The following is a 19,776-nucleotide window of genomic DNA, read 5'->3' as shown; positions in this document are numbered from 1 at the left end:
TGACCCAGCTATATAGCCGTATATATATTATATATGCACCGATATCTGATCTGGTCCACGGCGGTAGACGTGACTAGAAGCTGTCAAAGAGAGTTGGTCAAAAGAGGCTTCTTCTCTTAGGCAACTAACGCTCTGACTCTCTCTTGTTGTCTTGGCTGGTTGTTTTGACGTGTTTTTTTATTTTGGGCATGGCTTATACCACTTGGTAGGTGCAACAAGTCGCTGCGACTATAATTACATGCAGTTTATTTTTAGCTTCGCAACTACGCACGCCAGCAACAACAGCCACTATAGTTGGCTGGCCCGGCAGCAACTTGCAACTAGCAACAAGCAACCAAAAGCAGCAACTAGCAACTCGCAAGTCGCGTAGACTGGCAAACGGCCAAATGCAGCGATAACAGCACAAAAACTGCAGTACATACTCGTAAAAACGAAGCCTGGTTTTTCACGTTGGCCAAATGTATATACATATATACCGGCTAAATTGGCACTGCTGTTGCCAAGAGTGAGTTGTTTCACTTCGGGAGGGAGATACGACGGGTCGGGCAATCCGTTTTGAATGTTTATTTGACTTATGCAATGTGCGAGCGTTTTTCAAAATATGTTCGTTGTAAGACAAACAAAGCTATAGACTTTTGTAAACGACGGGAAAGTTGTTAAATCTTCGAGAGATTACTGGATATGTATCTAGTAATAGGAAAAGGCAATGCACATATCCAAATATTAATGTCTTATTCAGTTGGTTGAAACTAATATGCAATCTTAGATCTTAACATAATTCTGTAGGTTTTCTCCTTTAGCCACTTCATACGATTTAGGTATTACCAAGTGAAAGTGTATGCTAAGCCAATCAAATTGCGTTTTGCCCTCTTAATGCTTTTTATATACGAATAAATACATCTAGAATCCATTTTTATTAGGTCACATAAAGTTAAAAATAAACCAATTTGTATTGATTTCCTCTGACAAGGCCAAGAGATCAATGCTTCGTTGCCAGAAATCCCGTGACCTAAAACTTGCATCTTGTTGCGCTGATTTACAAAATATTTCAGGGATCAACGGGGGCTTTAACCCACTTTTCGAGTCAGTTGGCCTTGGCAGAGCGGGTCCTGTCATCTGGTTGGGCTTAAGGTAAACTCCAATTTGGCCAAAAACACACACACACCCATATGCAGATACACATGCACACGCCCACGGGGAACATTTGGCATGCATTCATCTCGTTGGTTGGAAATGTATTTCGTGCTCATCCCTTTTGACACATGTTGTTTGAACTGCTTTCGATTTTTTCTTGTTTTTTTGGCTCACTCGAACGAACGAACGAACGTCTTTTGCTGTAATTTTCGCATTCTGTCTCCCACACATCCAATGCGTCTTACTGATTTTTACGATTTTTGTTCCTTTTTTTATTCTCGTTTTTTTTTTTTGCACACTTTGTTCTGTTCGCATATCGACTTGACTCGTTTCAAAATTGGGTTACAGACCCCCGCTACCAAAAAAAAAAGCTGAAGGAGAAGAAGAGGTGATGAAGAAAAAAACAACAAGAGGGCCCGCAAAAAATATAGCACACGGCCACAACAACAAAGACTAAGGCAAAAACATGCAAATGCAAAAATCCGTTTGACGCCGTAAGACCCGTGAGTCAGAGGAGAGCGGCAGAATTGTTGCACTGATTGCTCATGGCCTATGTTGTTGTTGTTATTATTATTGTAGGTGGCAGATGAAGGAGAACCTCTTCCCTCTCCCACAACCATCTCCCTGTTTCCATCCTTCTTCACGATTTCTCTTTTGACTTCTTCCTTGGCTCGTGTCTTTTTGTCTTTACCGTCGGTCCGCTTTGTTAGTTAAATTGCAGAGTTACAGTTGTTTACGAGCTTTGCACAGGAAGAAATATTGTCGTAGGTCAAAATCAAGTTAGATCTAATAAATCTTTTGCCTCACATTGTGTTAGCAATGATGAATTAATGACATTTAAATATTAAGCAGATTATGGATTACAACATAGGAATAAAAACCAGATTCCTAAAGAAATGTAATCATAACGAAACTTTAAATCTGCATAGTCTCAACAAATTTAACGATAAATAATCATTTATGTTTGGCAATAACGAAATTTGTTTCCCTTGGACACATGGCCTTTTGGAATTTATCTTGTAGAGCACTTAATTGAAATATAATATATATTACTCATCCGCCACGTTGTTGACATTGGCTGAAATATTAAATTTAATATTTATATTTTTAAATAAAAATTATTGGAATATATATTTTTTTAATTCTTATATTGGTGTATTTTTTCAACATAATAGTTAATAGTAAATATTATTAATAATTGAATCTATAGGTATCTTAAATACTTTTTTTCAGTGTAGCGTTTCAGTTTTATCACAATTTCAAGCGCTCTCCCCAAAGAGATCCAAAAAAGAGAGCAAGCTCAAGCTTCCGTGCTGGCTTCCTCTCTCTCTTAGTTTCTTTCTCTTTTTATACCTCTACGAATCTGTAAGAGATCGCCGGGCTTTTCGTCGGCAGAGCCATCGACAACGCCGTTGGGCTTCAAAGCTACGCTCAGTTCAATTCGATCGGCCGTCGCAGAAAGTTCGCGAGTTCGAGCAGAGCGGCGCACAGCGAAATAAAACATAGTAGCGTTCCAAGTCTTCGGCCCCCAGTCGCTGATGCCGAGGGCGGTGCAGAAAACTTGGCTCCTTTTTGTTGAGTCAAAAGAAAAAGAAACAAAAAGAAAAAGGGCGCGCGAGTGAAGTTCGGCGATTAACGGATCTTGTTCCTAGACGAACTAGTTTTAGATTGCGCAATTTTCTAGCCACAGTCGTGAAAAACAACTGTTTTAGTGCCCGTTTGCCGAGTGAAATTCGATAGCAAAAGGCAAAAAGTAAAGCCAAACGACAATTGGCGGCTATACAAAAATCAAAAGCCGTTTTAAAACCAAAAACAACAGAAGAAAAAAACCCACTAAAAAACCAACTAAAAACACAAATAAAAAAAATAAAACAAAAGCAGAGCAACATGGCGACCGCCGCCTGTGTCCGCTGCGCCCAACAACAACAACAACAACAAGTAAAGCAACAACAAAATGAGGCGCATGCGCAGCAGCAGCGACGCAACAGCCCGCGGATTCTGCACATTTACTGCGCGTGGGCGTTGATCACCCTCTTGGCCGCCAGCGCCGCCATGGTCCAAAGTGCAGCAGTCTTTGGTTAGTTGCAAAAATCAAAAAAAAAAAAAATTCAATATGTGCCTGGGAAATGTGCTTGTGGTGGGGGGATTTAATCAGGCACTGCATTGTGTGCAAACGGTGTGAAGAAAATGGGAGAAATGGTGAAAGGGTGGGAGGAAAAGAGGATGGGTTTAGGAGGATTGGGGAAAAACCTGGTAATTGAGGCGCCCCAAGTGCTCGTGGCTCTTATAATTACCGGATTCGAGGAATCGGTGCAAAGTATCGTATCGGGTCACAAGATCTGGCCAAAAGATGTACTTCCCCCCACACATTCTCACTAGCAAACACATACACAAGTTCAAGTCTTGGATTTCACTTCTCGTTATACAGTCGAACTTCTTTAGCTGGGACTTTCCCAAGATGAACTAACGGTACTTTTGAGAAAGTTAATAGGTATATTAAGTACCTAAATTTATAACGAGAAAACATTGAAAATAAATGAAATGTGATTTTTAACGGATTTTTAGTGTCTATTGGCTTTTGTTCTTGTTTTTTCTGGAAATAGGTTAACGTAGTCTGAAATTGAAACTTCTTTGGGAAAACAAAAAATGAAATTCCAAGTTCTAATTGACTTAAGTATAATCATTTCCCTTTAAAGTCAGTTTAAATGAAGATTACAAACAGTAATTTGTTTATTATTTTAAAACTCTTTTCTAATTACTAAGTTCCTTTTATACTTGCAATCAAAATTCTACTAACATGTTTGCAATCTAAAAGGTACAATCTTTTCCAGCAGTTCAAAACCAGAATGTAGTCTATTAGTATAACAAACTAGTTAAATCAACCCAAACAACCGCTTAAAAGTTCCCCCAAATACTAAGCTTAGTTTGCAGTTTCAGTTCTCGATTACTGACTGTAGTTAACCACTCTGCCTTTCTAATCTCTGCCATTATAGCCTCTTTTTTTAGTCACCCAACCCATATCCGTGGCTATAGAATATACGCGTTGTGAACCACTGTCATTTGTTGTGTGTGCCTTTAATTTTATCACCGATTTTTTGTGCTGTTTCTGTGCTGTTTGGGAAACCGGTTGCCGTTTGTCGTCCCCCACTCACTCGATCTTAACCGCATTTGACCGATCCCGCCTCGCACATGGTCTCGTAAATGATTTGGCTTTTAATTTCCATTGAAAATACCAATAGCGATTGCTAATCACCAAAAGTCCAAGTACTGATAAGCGTGAAGTCTTATGAATCAGTTTTGGCACGGATGGTCATAAAGAACGGGTAAAAGGGCTTACATTATGCGGAAGTTTTTGCGGCATGAAATTAAAAACGGGAAAAAACAATGTAATGTAAATAAAAGAAAATACTTTTTTGTAGTAAAAACTTGAAACAGAAAACTGAAAAACTGAAACTGAAAAACACAAAGAAACGGAGAACAGAAAATAAGAAAACGCAATCCAACCGCCAGACGACCTCATTGTCATTGAAATACAGTTATGGCTCGAACAAAGCGGCAGATTGGCAAACTTAACGTCTGGATCGCCAGCATTGCAACAAGGGGTTAAGTTTAATGGCAACATCTGAGAAAACCCGATGAGGTTGACCCTTCTCCAGAGAGAAAGTTTTGCATCAAAGCAGAAGTAGATCAAATGGTAGGTGATCTTTAGGATCTTAGATCAAATTAAGGGCTATTATGGGAAAGCAAAGAAGATTAGAAAGAAAACTTAATTAATAGTTTAAGTTCTATAATTTCATAAATATAGTGTTTCAAACTTAATAAATTGATTTAAAGTCGAGATTTAATTTATAGTTCTGAATAAAGTGTAAGGCTTAGATACGTTAAACCAGAACTTATACATAAGCTTAGCTTGTCATTATAGATTATTTATTAATCCTGTTGTTTGTTTATCAACTTGATATACATGAATTACCATTACCAGAAATCAAAGCGCGCGACAGTATCAAAATGTTATTCAAGTGCGGAGACCCGAGTTTCTCCCCCATTGCAAATCTAAATCGAAATCTAACGCCGAATCTTGATCTGGGGATAGTGTGTTTACTTTAACCCGAACTTTTTGGCTAGCACAACAAAACTGTCGAGTCGAAGAGCGTTATTTATCCAGTCATAAACATTCATATGTATATTTAGCCATGTACATGTTTGCAAACTGGTTTCCAGCTCTGTTTTGCCGTTGTTGCTGTTGCTGTTGCTGAATATCAAGTAGAATTAACATATGTTGCCAGCAGCCATCTGTGGATTGTATTCGAGAAGTTCTTCTTTTTGTTTTTTACTATATGGCTGCTGTGGCTGGAAGCTGCTTGCTATGCTACTCGAAAAGTCATCTGGGTTCAATTAGGCACTGTGCCACCCGTGGCCCACCCATTTTTCAATTTCAATTTGAAACTTTTTTCGTGTGCGAGCTAAAAAACAAGGCGATAAAGCATCTGCAATCGCTTAATTAAAATGCAAATTGTTCATAAAAAATGGCAATAGAAAATTGCTTAAGTACTCGAGTAGCAATAGCAATTTTGGTTCTTTTTTTTTTGCTTAGCACATTTTCAATACTCTTTTTTTAGCTGCTGCCAAGAACTGAAAAATGGGGCTTTGATTTATGTATATGCGGCCATTAGAAGTCATGTTAAAGTGGCTTCCGCCTCGACCCGCCTCCCGCCTCCCATTCTGCTGACTGCTTGGCCAGTTAAGCAGCAACAGTTGCCGTTAGGTCTGGCAATGTGTTGCACGCAACTGTAGTGGCAGCAAAGGCAACACAACATGCAGCAGCTGCAGCAACAAATGACCAGTTCCTTGCCATTCGAGTTGCCTGAATTCTTGTTTATTGTACAATTTATTTATTTTGTCGTTCTTTAGCTGGGCAAACAGACAAATTACAACGACAACAACGACAGTGGCCAACAGCAGCAGCAGCTACAGCAGAAGAGGCAACATGATGACACATTCGCTTGACCTATTAGGAAAATTGGCCAACGGGAAATGTAGCGCGCTGTCCAAAGCCAGCCGCACGTTCATTCGGATGGGTTGGGAAAGCGGGGTGAAGAAAGCTGGAGAGCAGAAAAGCGGGAAAGCGGGATAGTTGCAAGGCCAGATAAAGAGGCGTATAGAGACAGATACAGAGAAAGAGACAGGAACAGCGACAGAGAAAGAGATGGAGAAGGAGGGACAAGCACTTAACCCTTGCCATTCTGACTTTGATAGTTGACCCAATTTCAGCAGTTTCACAAATAAAAATAAAGCAAATGGAATGATGAGCAATGTTAGCAGGCGATCTAATGCTCTATACTAGGAAATGTTAAACTATTAATTAAGTTTTAAGATGATTTATTAGGTTAGTTAACAGTAGCAAAGCAAAAGAGAACCAATTATAGTGGTAAATTATAAAACTTTTTAGCTTAAAATTCAGTTTTGTATTTTTAAGTAAAACGATGCTTGTGTTAATTCATATAGAAATATTCTGAATTCTTGCTCAAAGTTCATTAGCATACGTCTTAAATAACCTGTATTCGAATGATAAAATATAATTATAGAATTTATGGAAAAGAATCATTCAAAGATTGTAAGCTTTTCCAAAGAAAAGAAGTTGAACCCTCATAGTGCCTGGTATGATAAGGGCCTTCCCTCGATAAATATTTTATAGAGCATATAGAGAAAATCAAATCCTTCCACTTGACTTGAAGATAACTTAACGATTACGTAATTCGATTGTGAAACAGTAAACCGAATCGATGAAGGGTTTACGGGTTTACGGGTTTACCCCCCATGGAGAAGAGTATAACAAACTGCACTTGCAGACTGTTTTTGTTTGTTTCTGTTTGTGCGTCAAGTGGCGTTCACTCCCTATATGTGTTTCTCTCTCTCTCTCTGTGTGTGCTTGTGTGTGTTTGCGAGTGTTGTGTAATTTTTAACAACAACTTTTTTTCGAGTGTCTCTCCATCGTGCGCTTTTACTGTTCCGCCCACCATCCCTTCCCCCCTCTTTCCACAAGGCAACCGGGCGTAATTATGACGAGTGAACAGAATCCACCATCCAGCATCCATCCATCCATCCAGCATGCAACACGCGTCCGCATCGCGTGGCAGCCACAGAATTTATTATGCCCAGTCGCCACTCGAGAAGCACAACTCAAAAACTCACAAAAAAAAACAAGGAAAATAGAAACCCTCAAACCCGCTTGACAATCTCTGCACGAGCAGTTGCAGTTTGCTCTTGGCCAAGTTCCGTTTTTGTCTAAATCTGAATCTGAATCTGAGTCTCAGTCCAAGTAACAGCAACAGCAACAACAACTCGAAACTGGCCCACTCAACATATAGGGGGACTGAGTCTGTATATAGCACTATATAACTTGTGGATCGGCATTGACTACGCATTTTAATGTGCCCTTTTCAAATTCAAGTGGCTGCTGCTGCTTGACCTACACACAGATATGCACGCACACCAAGAGCCAAAGATACACATTTCGAGATATTGGCAGATAAATAGAAGTACAGTGAGAGAAATGGTGGCAGTTCTTAAAGGGAATATTACCTACTTAAGATTTGAGATTTTCTTTGGATTACTAGAAAGTTTCTTAAGAGTTTTTAGGAGTTTCTTGGGCTCATACGTTGGAAAACTCTATAATAACCCATCCGAAAATCATCTTAATTTCTCTCAGTGCCTAACAGTTGCTTGTGAATGGTTTTCCATGTTTGTCTGTGAGTTTGTTTGTTGCTTTGTTAGCTGTTTGTCTTGATGTTTATCCGTTTAATCGCGTCTCTTAACCTGACCTTGCCCAAAACGAAAATGTTGCCGCCATTTCGGTTGTAGGTACAAGTTCAGATCTTAACTATGGTTTTTTTTTGGATAACACCGCCTTAACTTCCAGAGACTTGACTTTCCTCGGGAAAGCGTTCTGCTTTCCCAAAAACCCAAAACAAATCCGAAATCACCCGGTTCTGCTCTGAAAACGTAGACAAATTATTAACGGCATATTTAGTGAATAAAATTGGTTGGAACTGTGGTGTGGCCCTTTCTTTCTTGCCCGCTTGGCTGGCTGCCCAGATCGTAAACCCATTTCTCCATGAACACCCCCCTGCGTTAACCCCAAAAAGCCCAAGTTAACTTGTGTTTATTTGGTTGCCAGTACTTATGCGCTTTTAACCCAATTAGAGCACTCTGTTGGCCATGCGAAATGGGGGGACTTAATCATTACTTAACTGTATGGAATTCATTGTATTACAGTGCTAATGGCTTTTCAATCTGTAACAATTGCGGCTAATTGAGGATACTGTACGAGTATGTGGAAAGCTGAATGGGTATTATTATTATTTGTACAATTTTACTTAAGAACAACAACTTGAATCGATTACTCAAGTTGACCATAATTGGCATATAAAACTGACGAAAGCCTGTCATTAACCCGGCTGTAATGGGTGCATTTGCCCAAAATGATTATGATGATTGAGACTCCAGCACGTGCTGGCGGCAACTGGAACCCCTTTCGGCTATTAATGTCAAGTTCGAAATGGGAATTAGCTGCTAAATTGCACTCGAACTCGCATGAAAACTTATACTTGGGGGCACCCAAGTAAATGCAAATTGTTTAATAAAAAACTGTTTAATAGTTCGCTGCCAAAGCTGTGTGGCAATTGTTGAGTGGCAAAAAAAAAGAGCGAGGGCGGCTGAGAAGCAACAAAACAAACGATATAGTAAGTTGCAGCAACACACTGAGAGCTGGGGTAATAATATAATAATGGTGTACGAGTGTGTATATACACATGTGGTGCAGTCAGTGACCCAGAATATGAATGTGCGACCAACCTCTGGGGCACAATGCAAAAGTAGTTTTCCTCCACAGCCGCCGTTCGCTTATGTATTTCCAGTTTATTAATTGAAGTACTTAATAGTGGCTGTGTGTGAATCTTTAACCTTTTCAGGCGCAAAGTTCGAGATCGAGTGCAAAATAATTGAATGAAGAATATCTATACTACACTCGCCTACACACTTACTGGATCGCAGTGTGTGTTTTTAGGTAAAAGTAGTCATTCAATTATCATCGAATCCATTCGCATTAATTGAATTTCACGAACTGTGTTTGGTTTGGTTTGCTGTTTCATCACCAGAAACTGGAGGAGTCTCGTCCATTTTCCCCTGTCAATTCACACACAAATATTCCTATTTTTAGAGTTTACTTTTTTTATTTTTACTTTTTATTTTGTCAAGCTGTGAGTTATTTATTGATTGACAACTCGCGGATTTCGTCTGCATGCGATGCGTTTAGTTGGGATGATGGATATCGCATACAAATGACCACAAATCGCCGGCCATCAATCAGGCTGGTTAGTTTGATCTGGAAATTAACAGACCTCTGTGAATTTGAACTCAAGGCATCTGCTCCATTAACTGATATATTGACATCGAACTCTCCATTTCAGGTGATCTGCTGTCGCATCCAACATTCAAGCCGCTGTGCAGCGTTCAGCACGAACACTTCATCGAGAGCGATGGCAAAGAATCTAGTCTTATTATCGAACTGAAGCCGGGCACGTATGGCGCTGAGCATGCCTCCTGTTCTCGCATCTTGAGTGCCCCGCCCAACTATGGCTTCATCGTGCGTCTCATCCTGCCAAAGTTGCAACATAGCCAGCCCTTGGATGTGGCTACGACCAGGAGTCCAACCACAAACATCATGGCTGCAGCTGGAGCTACCGGAAGTAACAACACTTCCAAACTACGGCGTACTGCCAAGTCCGGTGGCATGATGGAGTCCTCAACCCCACTCAGCACGACGAAGGTCATCGTCTCATCGACGGCTTCCCGGGTGTTGGGACGCACCTGCCCTCTGAACATTGTAAGTGAACTCACCTTAGCCTCTATTTCTGGTGACAAGGTTGCCTTTGATTGCGTGCACTTGGAGAAAATAGTTGATGGTTTTCATAATCTGGAATAATTCTAGAAGATTTACTTTATTTTTTAAGAATTTCAAAAGGGTTTTTGTAAGATAAGAAAGAGTTAACATTCAGCTTAAGCTACAGAGGCAGAAATTGTTATCAACTTTGAATGGTTTCTTAAGAATTTCTCTTCTACAGAATAGACTATCAGAATCTTCTTTATTAAGCTTCGTGCTTCCCCCAGACATCTTGAGTCTAGATATTGCTTATATCTTACCATTAAAAGTACTTTTCACAGTGTAGTTGTTCTTCGCTGATTAGTGCGAGGTTGCCATTTTCTGCACCTTCCGCTCGAATTATTTGCCAGTTTCTTTGATCCCATTCATCTGCCTCGAAATCTACCACTTGACTGCGCATGCGCCGCGTTCGAGTGTGAGAATCGGATTGAAAAGTTCAAAAATCTGAGTTCAAGAACAAATAGCCAGTAATTTTCCACACTTCAGGACTCTTTTTTTTTATGACTTCATCTTTTTGGCGATACATGACTTATTTCTAATTTATTCCACGAAACATAGAAAATAATCTTGCTTCTAGAGTCCCATTGTCAAACAGTTTAACTTTTGCTGACTGCATTGGATGCTGTCATAACTTAGACTTATCGAGCGTACAAGTTTAAGTTCTCGATTGACATTGTTACTTTTTTGTGGCTTTCCGATGAGACGGTTTGACATCTGAAATTGTCTCCAATTACCGGCAGGTCTCTCAGGCGAGGCGAAACGTAATTCGTCAGCTGATGATCGTTGACATTGTCAAGGTGTTGTTCGTTCTCGATTAAATAAGAAACTTTCCATTAAAGCTTCGGCTTTGGCCATTGACATTGAACTCCAGCTGTGGAGCCAGAGGGGGAAATTTTTCACTTTCTGCGGAGCCAAAAACTTTGCGCCAAAGCCAGAAAAGCGTTGGTATTTGCATAAGCGCGCCAATTTCGAACATTTTTCTGGACGTTTTTTTTTTGCTATTTTTTTGATATTTGAAACACGTTTGTAGCATTTGGCCAGGGAAGCAGCAAAAGGTAGAAAAAAATAGCAGCAACAGAAACAGAAACCGCAGTCCCAGAGCAACACTTTCGGTTACGGAGGCGACGCGTCGCCATAAATCCGTCGACTTGAACCGTCGCCTGACTGACAGTTGGCGTCGCCATAAAAGCAAACTATGTATGCTACTGGGGAAGCAACTGGGTTTTTGGGCTTGGGGGACTCGAGGGAGTGGACGCATATAGCCACATTTGCATGCCTGTCCAGAATAGAGCGCTTCTTTGTTCCGTCACATGGTGACGTTGCCTGAGAAGTGCTAAACTGATGCGTCGCATAATTGCAACAGAATGAGTACTAAGTAGTTGGCTGTTAAAATCTGAAACTAGTAGATATTACAATGCACGGATGTGCCACTGTGTTAAACGCTTTCAGAACTGGTTAAGACCGTTGCCTCATAGGGGACACTCCCTGGGCTAATTGTTGTTTACAACGAGTTAGCTTACAATGGGCACTGCCAAGTCGTAGTGCAGTTATTGAACCTGAGAGTACAAAGGCAAGCTGAACCCGTATCCATTTCTATACTTCATACGTATATTTAGCTTATCATCGGTCTGCACGTGAAACAGCTTCGATATTAATGGATTTATTTATATATATATTCGAGTATATATCCAACGATTCTCAGGCAACGCGTAGTTCTCGTTTCTGACTTGGCTTTCACAGCTTTTTGTTTTGTATTTTTCCAGCGTAAATATTTAATTTTGCATTATGTGTGTTTGCATTCGCAGTTTTTGATCGTTGATTCTTGATCGGTTTTATTTTTTCATATTGTTGAACTTGGCCATTCACGTCACGTCGTTGTCGTTGCTATCGAGTGGGCGTGGTCAAGAGGAGAGGGAGTGGGAGTGGGAGAATTTAAGCGATTAGCATTTCGATCGTGTAAACTGTTTGCCGGCACGTTTCACAGCCAATATTCAATACGCACTTAGGCCACGCTTTTAGCCAGTCCCCCATAATTAAAAGGTTATATTTGCCTTTACCCCTTGCCTTCCATCAACAGTTTAGCTCATTGGATCCGCACACGGCCCAGTGGCGAGTCGATCCCTGTCAGCTGGAGGACACTGCCTCGGAGATGGAGGATCCGGTGAGGCTTTTTCATGGTCGCGTGAAGATCGTCTGGGAGCATGGTCAGCATGCTCTGCGATCCAAACTGATGGTCACGGTTCTGGGCAAGGGCGAGCAGTGCAAGGATGGCAGCAAGCACCAGTGCTTGAAGATCGGGTGAGTCGGATTACATGGCCACTACTACTGAAACTTATTCTAATGAATCTATAATCTTCCAGCGATGAACCCATTCTGTGCATCTCCAAGGAGCTGGCCTGCGATGGTATTCGCCATTGTCCGTATAGCAACGAGTATGACAGCGATGAGGACTACGAGCTGTGCTCGAAGCAGCATCGCCCAGGAGCCGGTCATCTGCCAGCCGGCCTGGAGTCGGATCTCTTCGAGCAGTTTGCCCTAGAAGTGTTCCGCAACCTGTTTGCCAACGATGCTCCAACGGGACCGGAGGATATGCCGCGTAACGGAAGCGATGGAACCGTGGGTTTGGATAACTCAACGGCCACGTCGACCACCACACTGCGTAAAGTGCACACCAAAGATATGAAAAAGCCCGGTGGCGATGGGTCACCGAATTCAATTGGACCCAGTTTGGGCACCGAGGGGGAACAGCAGAGGCCGGAAAACGATACGGCTGAAATGGGAGTGGGGACTGGAGCTGGAAGCGGATTCACCAGACGGAATTCAACGCGCTCCGGCCTGCACTCGGATCTATCGAAGTACGGCCCGTGGGGATATCTGATGCTGGGGATGCTCCTGTGCGGCGGAGCTCTGCTCATCTGCGGCCTTTGGGGTACGTTAAATTGCACCATAGTCTAGTCCAAGTAAGGCACTGTCATTTGGCATTGTATTTATCCGAGTTTCCCCGTTGTTTCTTTTCCCGCACATCATAAACCGATCTACGACTCTCACATGCTGTGCTATGACCGTGTCTAACTTTTCCGCCAATCCCGAATCCAAAAACTAAACCAACCCACCAAAACACACCTATCCAACACTCCCCAGTTCTGTGTTGTCGCTTGAGCTCTCACATTGAATCCATCCGTTCACTTGCAGCCTCCGCGTCACAGCATGCGGTCAACAACGAGCGGGAGGCGGCGCTGGCCGCTGCCAATGGAGGAGGAAGCGGTGGTCAGGACCACCTGGGCGCCACCTCGCCGCCGAATTACGAGGAGTTGGATCCACCGCCGGCCTATTCGGTGCTCTTCCCTAATCAAAAGGCCGCCAGTAGCACCACTTTGAACCTGGATGCAACGGCGGCAAGTACAACAACAGCAGCAGCCGCGGCAGCAGCAGCAGCAGCATCAGCAGCAGCAACTGCTGCAGCAACGGCTCTGGCAGGAGCAGTTACACCCAGCGATAACCCGCAGCAACATCAGCCACATCAGGAACAGCCAACGAACTAGCCCATAAGCCCTGACAAGAAGGTGTCGCACCTGGAAAATGTAGATTTTAAGGTCCCAAACATCTCTCTGACTGACTCTGATGCAATTAGCTTAAAACCAATTTAGTGATAGCTTTAAGTGTGACTTTAAATGTTAAATGTTTGACTATAATATATACATATGCTAATGATTAACGGATAACGAATAACGAATAACCAATCCCAGCCGTCCTGTCAACGCCGCTGTCGCCTTTGGCAGACGGTAGACCCAATTAGCATCCAATAATTGAAAATGTAATAATAATGATGATTGTAAAGGAAAAGCTGCAGCTGCAGCAGCATTAACTGACGAATCGACTAACTTTTGTAATTCTGTTAATTTAAAATTTAATGTGATATAAATTTAAAACTGAATAAAAAGCAAAGTGTTTAAGTAGTTACTGTGAAGGATTAATGTACTCGTTGCTGTGATGGGAAAAGTGATTTTACAGAGGAAAAATCGGGAATATTTTTGATAAATTGAGAGGAGTTCAGATTGGAGATTATGGAAATAACAGATTGCAGCTTTTTGAAGATACAAAGCCGAAAAACCTATAATATGTACTAAATATGCTTTCATTCCATAAAAATTCCAAATAAACAAATTTTAAGTCTTTAACTAAGATTCTTGAACAAGAAACTTACCTTTTAAATACTAAAGTTAAGGATAAAGAGTATATATCTTGAGCCAAGATCCAAAATGAGATACCATACCTTAATAACCAAAAATATTTCCTACAACCAAACTTCCATTTTTTCCCCAGTGTACTTTCAGTAAAGCGTACAAATTACTGCCTACTTTCAGGCGGCAGTGAATAAATAGACTAACCCAATACAGAAAGACAAAACACATCTTGTTGTTGTTTTTTTCACATCGAATTGAACATCTTTTTTATTTGCAATTCAGGTAAATTAATGGGGTCGCGTCGGAGAAGCGGGTTCTTGGGGGATGAGAGAGAGGGGGGAGAGTGTTGTTTTTCACATTCAAATTGCAGGTTGAGTGCTAAATGAGTTGAGTTCTCTGAGCTTGCCTCTGTTATTTTAACTGATATATTACGTTGCACTGATATTATTATATTGTTCCATTTTACTAGTTACTGTTTACATGTATTCTCTCTGCTAGCTACCTGTGCTACCAGGTGCGCCAGGTGCATTGTCATGCTGGTCGCCTCTAATCGTACATATGTACATACATGTACATACATATCCATATACATACATATATGTCAAACAAAATTTACGCTAAAAACAAGAAGCTGTTTTTCGTGAAGTTGACCCCCTCGAATTTCTACCCATCGAATGGGCTCTCGGGGACCTTGGACTTGCACAAATGTCGCGCTACGTTTTGCAAGTTCAGTTTAGTTTTAGTCGCAAAAATTCTACTAAGTTGTACATACATACATATGTTCTGTATGTGTGTGTGTGTGTGTGTGTGTGTGTGTATGTCTGTGTATGTTTTAGTGTGTTTGTATACCTATATACTTAAGTGCCAATTTCAGCAGTTTAGATGACCGCGGGGAGCGATTATCCTTGTTTTTGAATTCAAGTTTTCGGCTTTGCTTACATACTCATAAGATTTGGGCGTTTTCGTGTTCATCGATTCCATTCATTTTACAATACAATTTTCCCTTACTAACTAAACGTGATCGTTACTCGATACTATATATATCGTACAATTAATTTGGGTGCAGTGTGTTTGGATATTCCATAGATTTGGGTTTTGTGCAGAATTTCCCCTTAATCTTCTTCTGTCATCTTGTTTTTGTGGTCTAAGCTGGGGGGGCGTGGAAAAACACTTTCTTAGAACTAACTCATAGGCCATAGGGTACACTTAGCAAGTAGTTGTTGTTGTATGTGGTTCAAGAAAATGTTAAATAGATAAAAAACGATCTCTGATAAAATGTCTTCTTCATTTGTTTCGTCGTTTTGTATTCAAAAGTCATTAAAAATAAATTCAAATTCAAAATCTTCTCGCACAAGGAGTCTCGCGCTAAAAAGTTATCTTCATTTGGTTTGGTTTATGTTTTTCATTGTTTTTTCTTTGTTTTTTTTTTAGTTAGCTTACTCTCTACAAAATACTTGATAGTTAATCTATGCTCGATAGTTTCGATTTGTTTGTCTAGAGTCCTACGTTAGTTATCATGTAAAATTGGACGCCAAAAAACAATTAACAAAAGTGACGCAAAAGCCCTAAGCTTGAATCTTTCTGTTTCTGAAAGTTCAATATGTAATTCTCAAGTTGTTTTTCTGGGAGTTGTAGTGTCTCTGTGTGTTGATAAGTGTGTGTGTGAGGGTTCAGCTCATTGTTTTGGTTACTTCTCAATAAATAAGGCCAGTGGATACGCATACATCATAAAAGTACAATTCATGTTTATCATATTCAATGTTTCACATTTCGATACAAATCTAGTTAGTTTTATAAAAAGCGCTTCTATCCTGTTCTCAATCCGTACCGCACCTAATCATATATATATATATAGATCTATATATATATAAATAGCATAAGCATGCATTCGTATAATCGCTTCTAGTAGCCGCAACTCATGGGGAAAGCTTCTTGCCTTATCGATCCTAGCAATTTCGATAACTCCGTCTCCTTCCGTTTAGTTGATTCAAAGTTATTTGGTATAAAAAATAGAAAAAATTTTGGTGACAATAAAAACGGTTCGCCATAGTTTTCATATTTCGTTTTACGTTTTGTTTTTTGTTAGCATCTCAAAAATGATCGCGATCTACTACGATATTGGAGGCCAAAATAAGTACCGCTTGACATTCACGAGTCTAGTAGAATACACTCCATCGGAATCTTCAGTACTAATAAAATCCGTTTTAGCTTTCTACAGAGTTTAGTAGGGTATACAATACTGTTCATACTGAAATATATATATATTTATATATATATGAAACGCGATATGAACGGCTTAATACTTAATTCATCGACCCACTTAGTTACTACACTTTGTTCTATTGAATACGCTTCTTGATTGCTTAAAAGTTGCTCGAAAATTAGTGAATCTGTTTAGTGGTTAATCGAACTGCAAATGCTGCGATTTCTCTAGCGATTTTAAGCGAATTAAAAGCACATTGATTGTATACATATGTGTGTGTGTGTGTGTTTTGTATCTGTATGTGTATCTGGGAAAGAGGATTGTGTATGTTGAGTCTATCCTAATCGATCCGCTGATCAAAATCGTTACGTTAATCTAATCTTGCACTGAAAACTTCCTTCTGACACACATGTGGACATGTCGGTAGTTCTGTTGATGTTGTCTTTTTGTCTGTAGTGCGGTTTTCCAATGGTATGGCTGTTGTTGTTGTTGTTGCTGCTGTTGTTGTTCAAATGGTTTTTCCTGTTGCTGGAGTGTCAAGGATGCTACGATGGAACACCTGCCCGGCTAAAACCAAAAGCAAATTGTGCGGATGGACGACGACGACGCTGACGACGAAGACGAAGGCGAGTTGGTGGAGTTGGAGGATGGTTTCGGGTAGGATCCCAATACGCTCCTCCTCCGATGGTTAACGGTTTTCCCTAAATCTTCTGACTGGACCCAGGTTCTTTGTGCGTTTGGGTTGCTTTTCGCTGCTCGCGAGTCTTTTGGGATAGTTGGGATTGGTTCGGGAGCCCAACTAACAATAGTTGCCATTGCCATTGCCATACCACGGAAAGGTCCAGCACCATCAGTGCGGAAGCATCAGAGGCCTTGCCGTGCTACTCAGTCTGTGGTGGGCCTTCTCTCCTCCGCCTCCGCCATAATCCTCATAGCTCAACAAAGGCGAGATCTTAAGGCCAGTCTTTTCCGGAATGATCTTAAAGTGCGGCTGATCAGCGCTCACCATCAGTGGACGCTTCATTGAGGAGTGCATGTAGTCATGGGGAGGATACGGATGGGTGGCTGCTCCCAGGGGCCTATGGGTACTGGGCACATTCATCTTCTTGCACGGCTCTGGCTTACTCTCATAGTTCATCTGGCAGTTTTCCGGCGAATACTTGTTGGGCTTGTAGATCGAGAAGATGTTGTTAATCAGACTGAGCGCCGAGTGACCGCCGGCGGATGGATGATGAATACCGGCTGGTGGCTGCTGGGTCAGCACACTGCCGACCGTCGGGTGGCTGTGCTCCGGATAGAAGTTGTTGTACTGGTACGAAGGCAGGGTGTCCACCGTGGGATACACCTTGTGGCCATAGCCCTGGGGTTGTCCGTAGGACGAACGATGATGGAAGGCGGGGGCAGGCGCAACGGCGGGAGCAGTGTCAAAAAAAGGATAACCGCCCGCATTGGTCGAGGACTCGCTGGAGTCCAGCTGCGGTGGCGAGGGCATCCCCTCGAGCAGTGACTTCTTGATCATCAGTCGCTCATGCTCCCGGTCGTGTATATCGATGGGCTGGCCATTGTTGTAGCACCGGACATTCACGTTCTTCACCTTGAGGCTGCTGTGCATGTTGCGCCGCATGTCCATGTTGATGGGACTGGGTGGTTTGTCCAGCTGCTCCCAGTACTTCTCGAGGTCGATGTTGAAGTCTTCCAGATCGATCTCAGTGGTATCCGAGCAGGTGTCCTCGTCATACAGAGTCGGGGGTGGCTGCATCTCCAGCAGGGATTTACTGCGCGACGGCCGATGATAGTTTCCCGCTGGATACCTCCTGCCAGGACTTCTTGGAGCCGGAGCAGCAGCCAGGTACCGCTCATCTTCATCCAGGAACTTATCCTGCAGCATAAGGCGCTCTCGCTCTGCGCGTATAAAGTGCTCCAGGTCGGTGTCATAGCGGCAGTGCATATGCTCCTCTTCCTCGGCGGCGGGATGGTGACCAGGACAGAGGGGTCGTGACCTTGGGCGAGCGGGAAGTGGTGGTTGCTGTTGGCGCTGGCGGTGGCAGCAGCAATCCTCAGCTGCAGAGCAGCAGCAAATAACCGTTGGAGCAGCTGGGGTCCTCTGTCTTCCGGCACGCTCCTCGAATAGCCAGTCCGCTGCACTCAGATTCCGATTGCTACCTGATCCGGCTGCCCTGGGCCTCATTCTGGATCCCGGATAGATGTCATCTAGCAGGCAACGAGCACTGGTGCACTGATCCCGGGCACAGCAGCGATCCAAACTACTGCTGCACAGGGCATTCATGTTCCGCCTCAGAGCTTCTCTTTTTTCCCTCCGCGTATTCGAGGCGGGAGGCAACTCATAGTCGATTATATCGAAGGGCATGGTCTTGGTAGTGGCACTAAAGGAGTATGACTTGGGTACACCTGCGCGGTTCTTCAGGATAGATGTGGTGGGCTGTGCAGCACCACCGGAACTGCCACTGCCACTGGCCACACCGCCGCCCGCTTCAAAGACATTGCCTTCGAAGCACCAACTCTGTGATTTGGGGTACTGGAACTCCTTGCAGCTCTTGGAGCGATGCAGGCCATAGCCAGGAGAACCCTCTCCATCAACACGACGCTCCTCAGTTCCGCCGCTCTTCTCGTCTAACTCGTGGATATCCCGCAGGGTGCGAAAAGGACCATACTTAAGGCAATCTGGCACGTAATCCTCATCCATGTCGTCGGAACGGTTTGAGTAGATATTATCCGTGTACCAGGTGGGATCCAGCTGTTTGGGTCGCGGCTTTGCCTGCAGTAACTTGTCCCGCTTCGACTGGCGATAGCTTTCAAAACAAATGCCCTTCATCTTCTCCAGCTTCTGCTCTCGGATACGCTCCCAGTTCTCCCAGTTTTTATCATTCTTGTTACGCCTCCCAGACAGGATGAGCACCTCGCGGTCCTTGTCCCAATCGGCACTGCCCTCGTCGCCATAATCGATATTCAGCCGCTTCGTCTCGACGTCAGATTCCCTGGGGACTTGATGGTGATGGGTGGTTGTAAAGGCGGATGCGGGTGGTGCAGGTGCAACACTACTAGCAGCTAGGCTGTGGTTTTCGGACACTACGATTCTAATCCTACGCTTGGTCTTGTCCGTCGTCCGCGACGACGACGTCTGCATGGACGACTTGTGCGGTCTGTCCCGCTCGTCGGAGGGCGGCTCGTCCTCTTCTGGCTGTCACACCTCCTGCAGATACTTGATCGGGCAGTAGCCCTGCCCGTGCTCGGCGGCACGGATCATCACCATGCCGTTGACCTCGTCGCCAGTCTTGGGAAACGGTTGAATGTGC

At 42.8% G+C, this 19,776-nt stretch overlaps 2 protein-coding genes across 3 annotated transcripts in view; one reads left to right on the top strand and one right to left on the bottom strand.

Moving 5' to 3' along the window:
* The first annotated feature begins 2,562 nt into the window (after positions 1-2,562).
* LOC108113019 lies at positions 2,563-14,031 on the top strand. 2 transcript variants are annotated; one of them, XM_017223445.2, is made up of 5 exons: positions 2,563-3,211; positions 9,603-10,018; positions 12,153-12,373; positions 12,436-13,004; positions 13,268-14,031. In XM_017223445.2, the coding sequence occupies exons 1-5, from the start codon at positions 3,022-3,024 to the stop codon at positions 13,615-13,617; spliced, it is 1,746 nt and encodes a 581-aa protein (XP_017078934.1). In that variant the 5' UTR covers positions 2,563-3,021; the 3' UTR covers positions 13,618-14,031. The 2 variants fall into 2 exon arrangements, with proteins under 2 accessions (XP_017078934.1, XP_017078933.1); XM_017223444.2 differs by having other exon boundaries at positions 13,217-14,031.
* A 460-nt stretch (positions 14,032-14,491) lies between these two features.
* Positions 14,492-19,776, bottom strand: part of LOC108112515 — a 75,042-nt gene continuing 69,757 nt past the window's right edge. Inside the window, 1 exon segment of the mRNA XM_041819679.1 lies at positions 14,492-19,754. Within this exon segment, the coding sequence (XP_041675613.1) occupies positions 17,262-19,754 (2,493 nt within the window). The 3' untranslated portion in view covers positions 14,492-17,261.

The sequence above is a fragment of the Drosophila eugracilis genome, unplaced genomic scaffold, assembly GCF_018153835.1.
Source record: "Drosophila eugracilis isolate 14026-0451.02 unplaced genomic scaffold, ASM1815383v1 contig_90, whole genome shotgun sequence".
NCBI lineage: Eukaryota > Metazoa > Arthropoda > Insecta > Diptera > Drosophilidae > Drosophila > Drosophila eugracilis.
The sequence above is the reverse complement of the archived record's forward strand: the minus strand, read 5'-3'. Positions and strand labels throughout refer to the sequence as shown.

What these genes read in the sequence shown, in the direction of transcription:
- LOC108113019 (XM_017223444.2), top strand. Translation starts at nt 3,022, where the DNA reads ATGGCGACCGCCGCCTGTGTCCGCTGCGCCCAACAACAACAACAACAA. An exon ending in CCAAAGTGCAGCAGTCTTTG is followed by an intron (nt 3,212 to 9,602) that starts GTTAGTTGCAAA and finishes TCTCCATTTCAG; the next exon opens with GTGATCTGCTGTCGCATCCA. An exon ending in GCACCTGCCCTCTGAACATT is followed by an intron (nt 10,019 to 12,152) that starts GTAAGTGAACTC and finishes TTCCATCAACAG; the next exon opens with TTTAGCTCATTGGATCCGCA.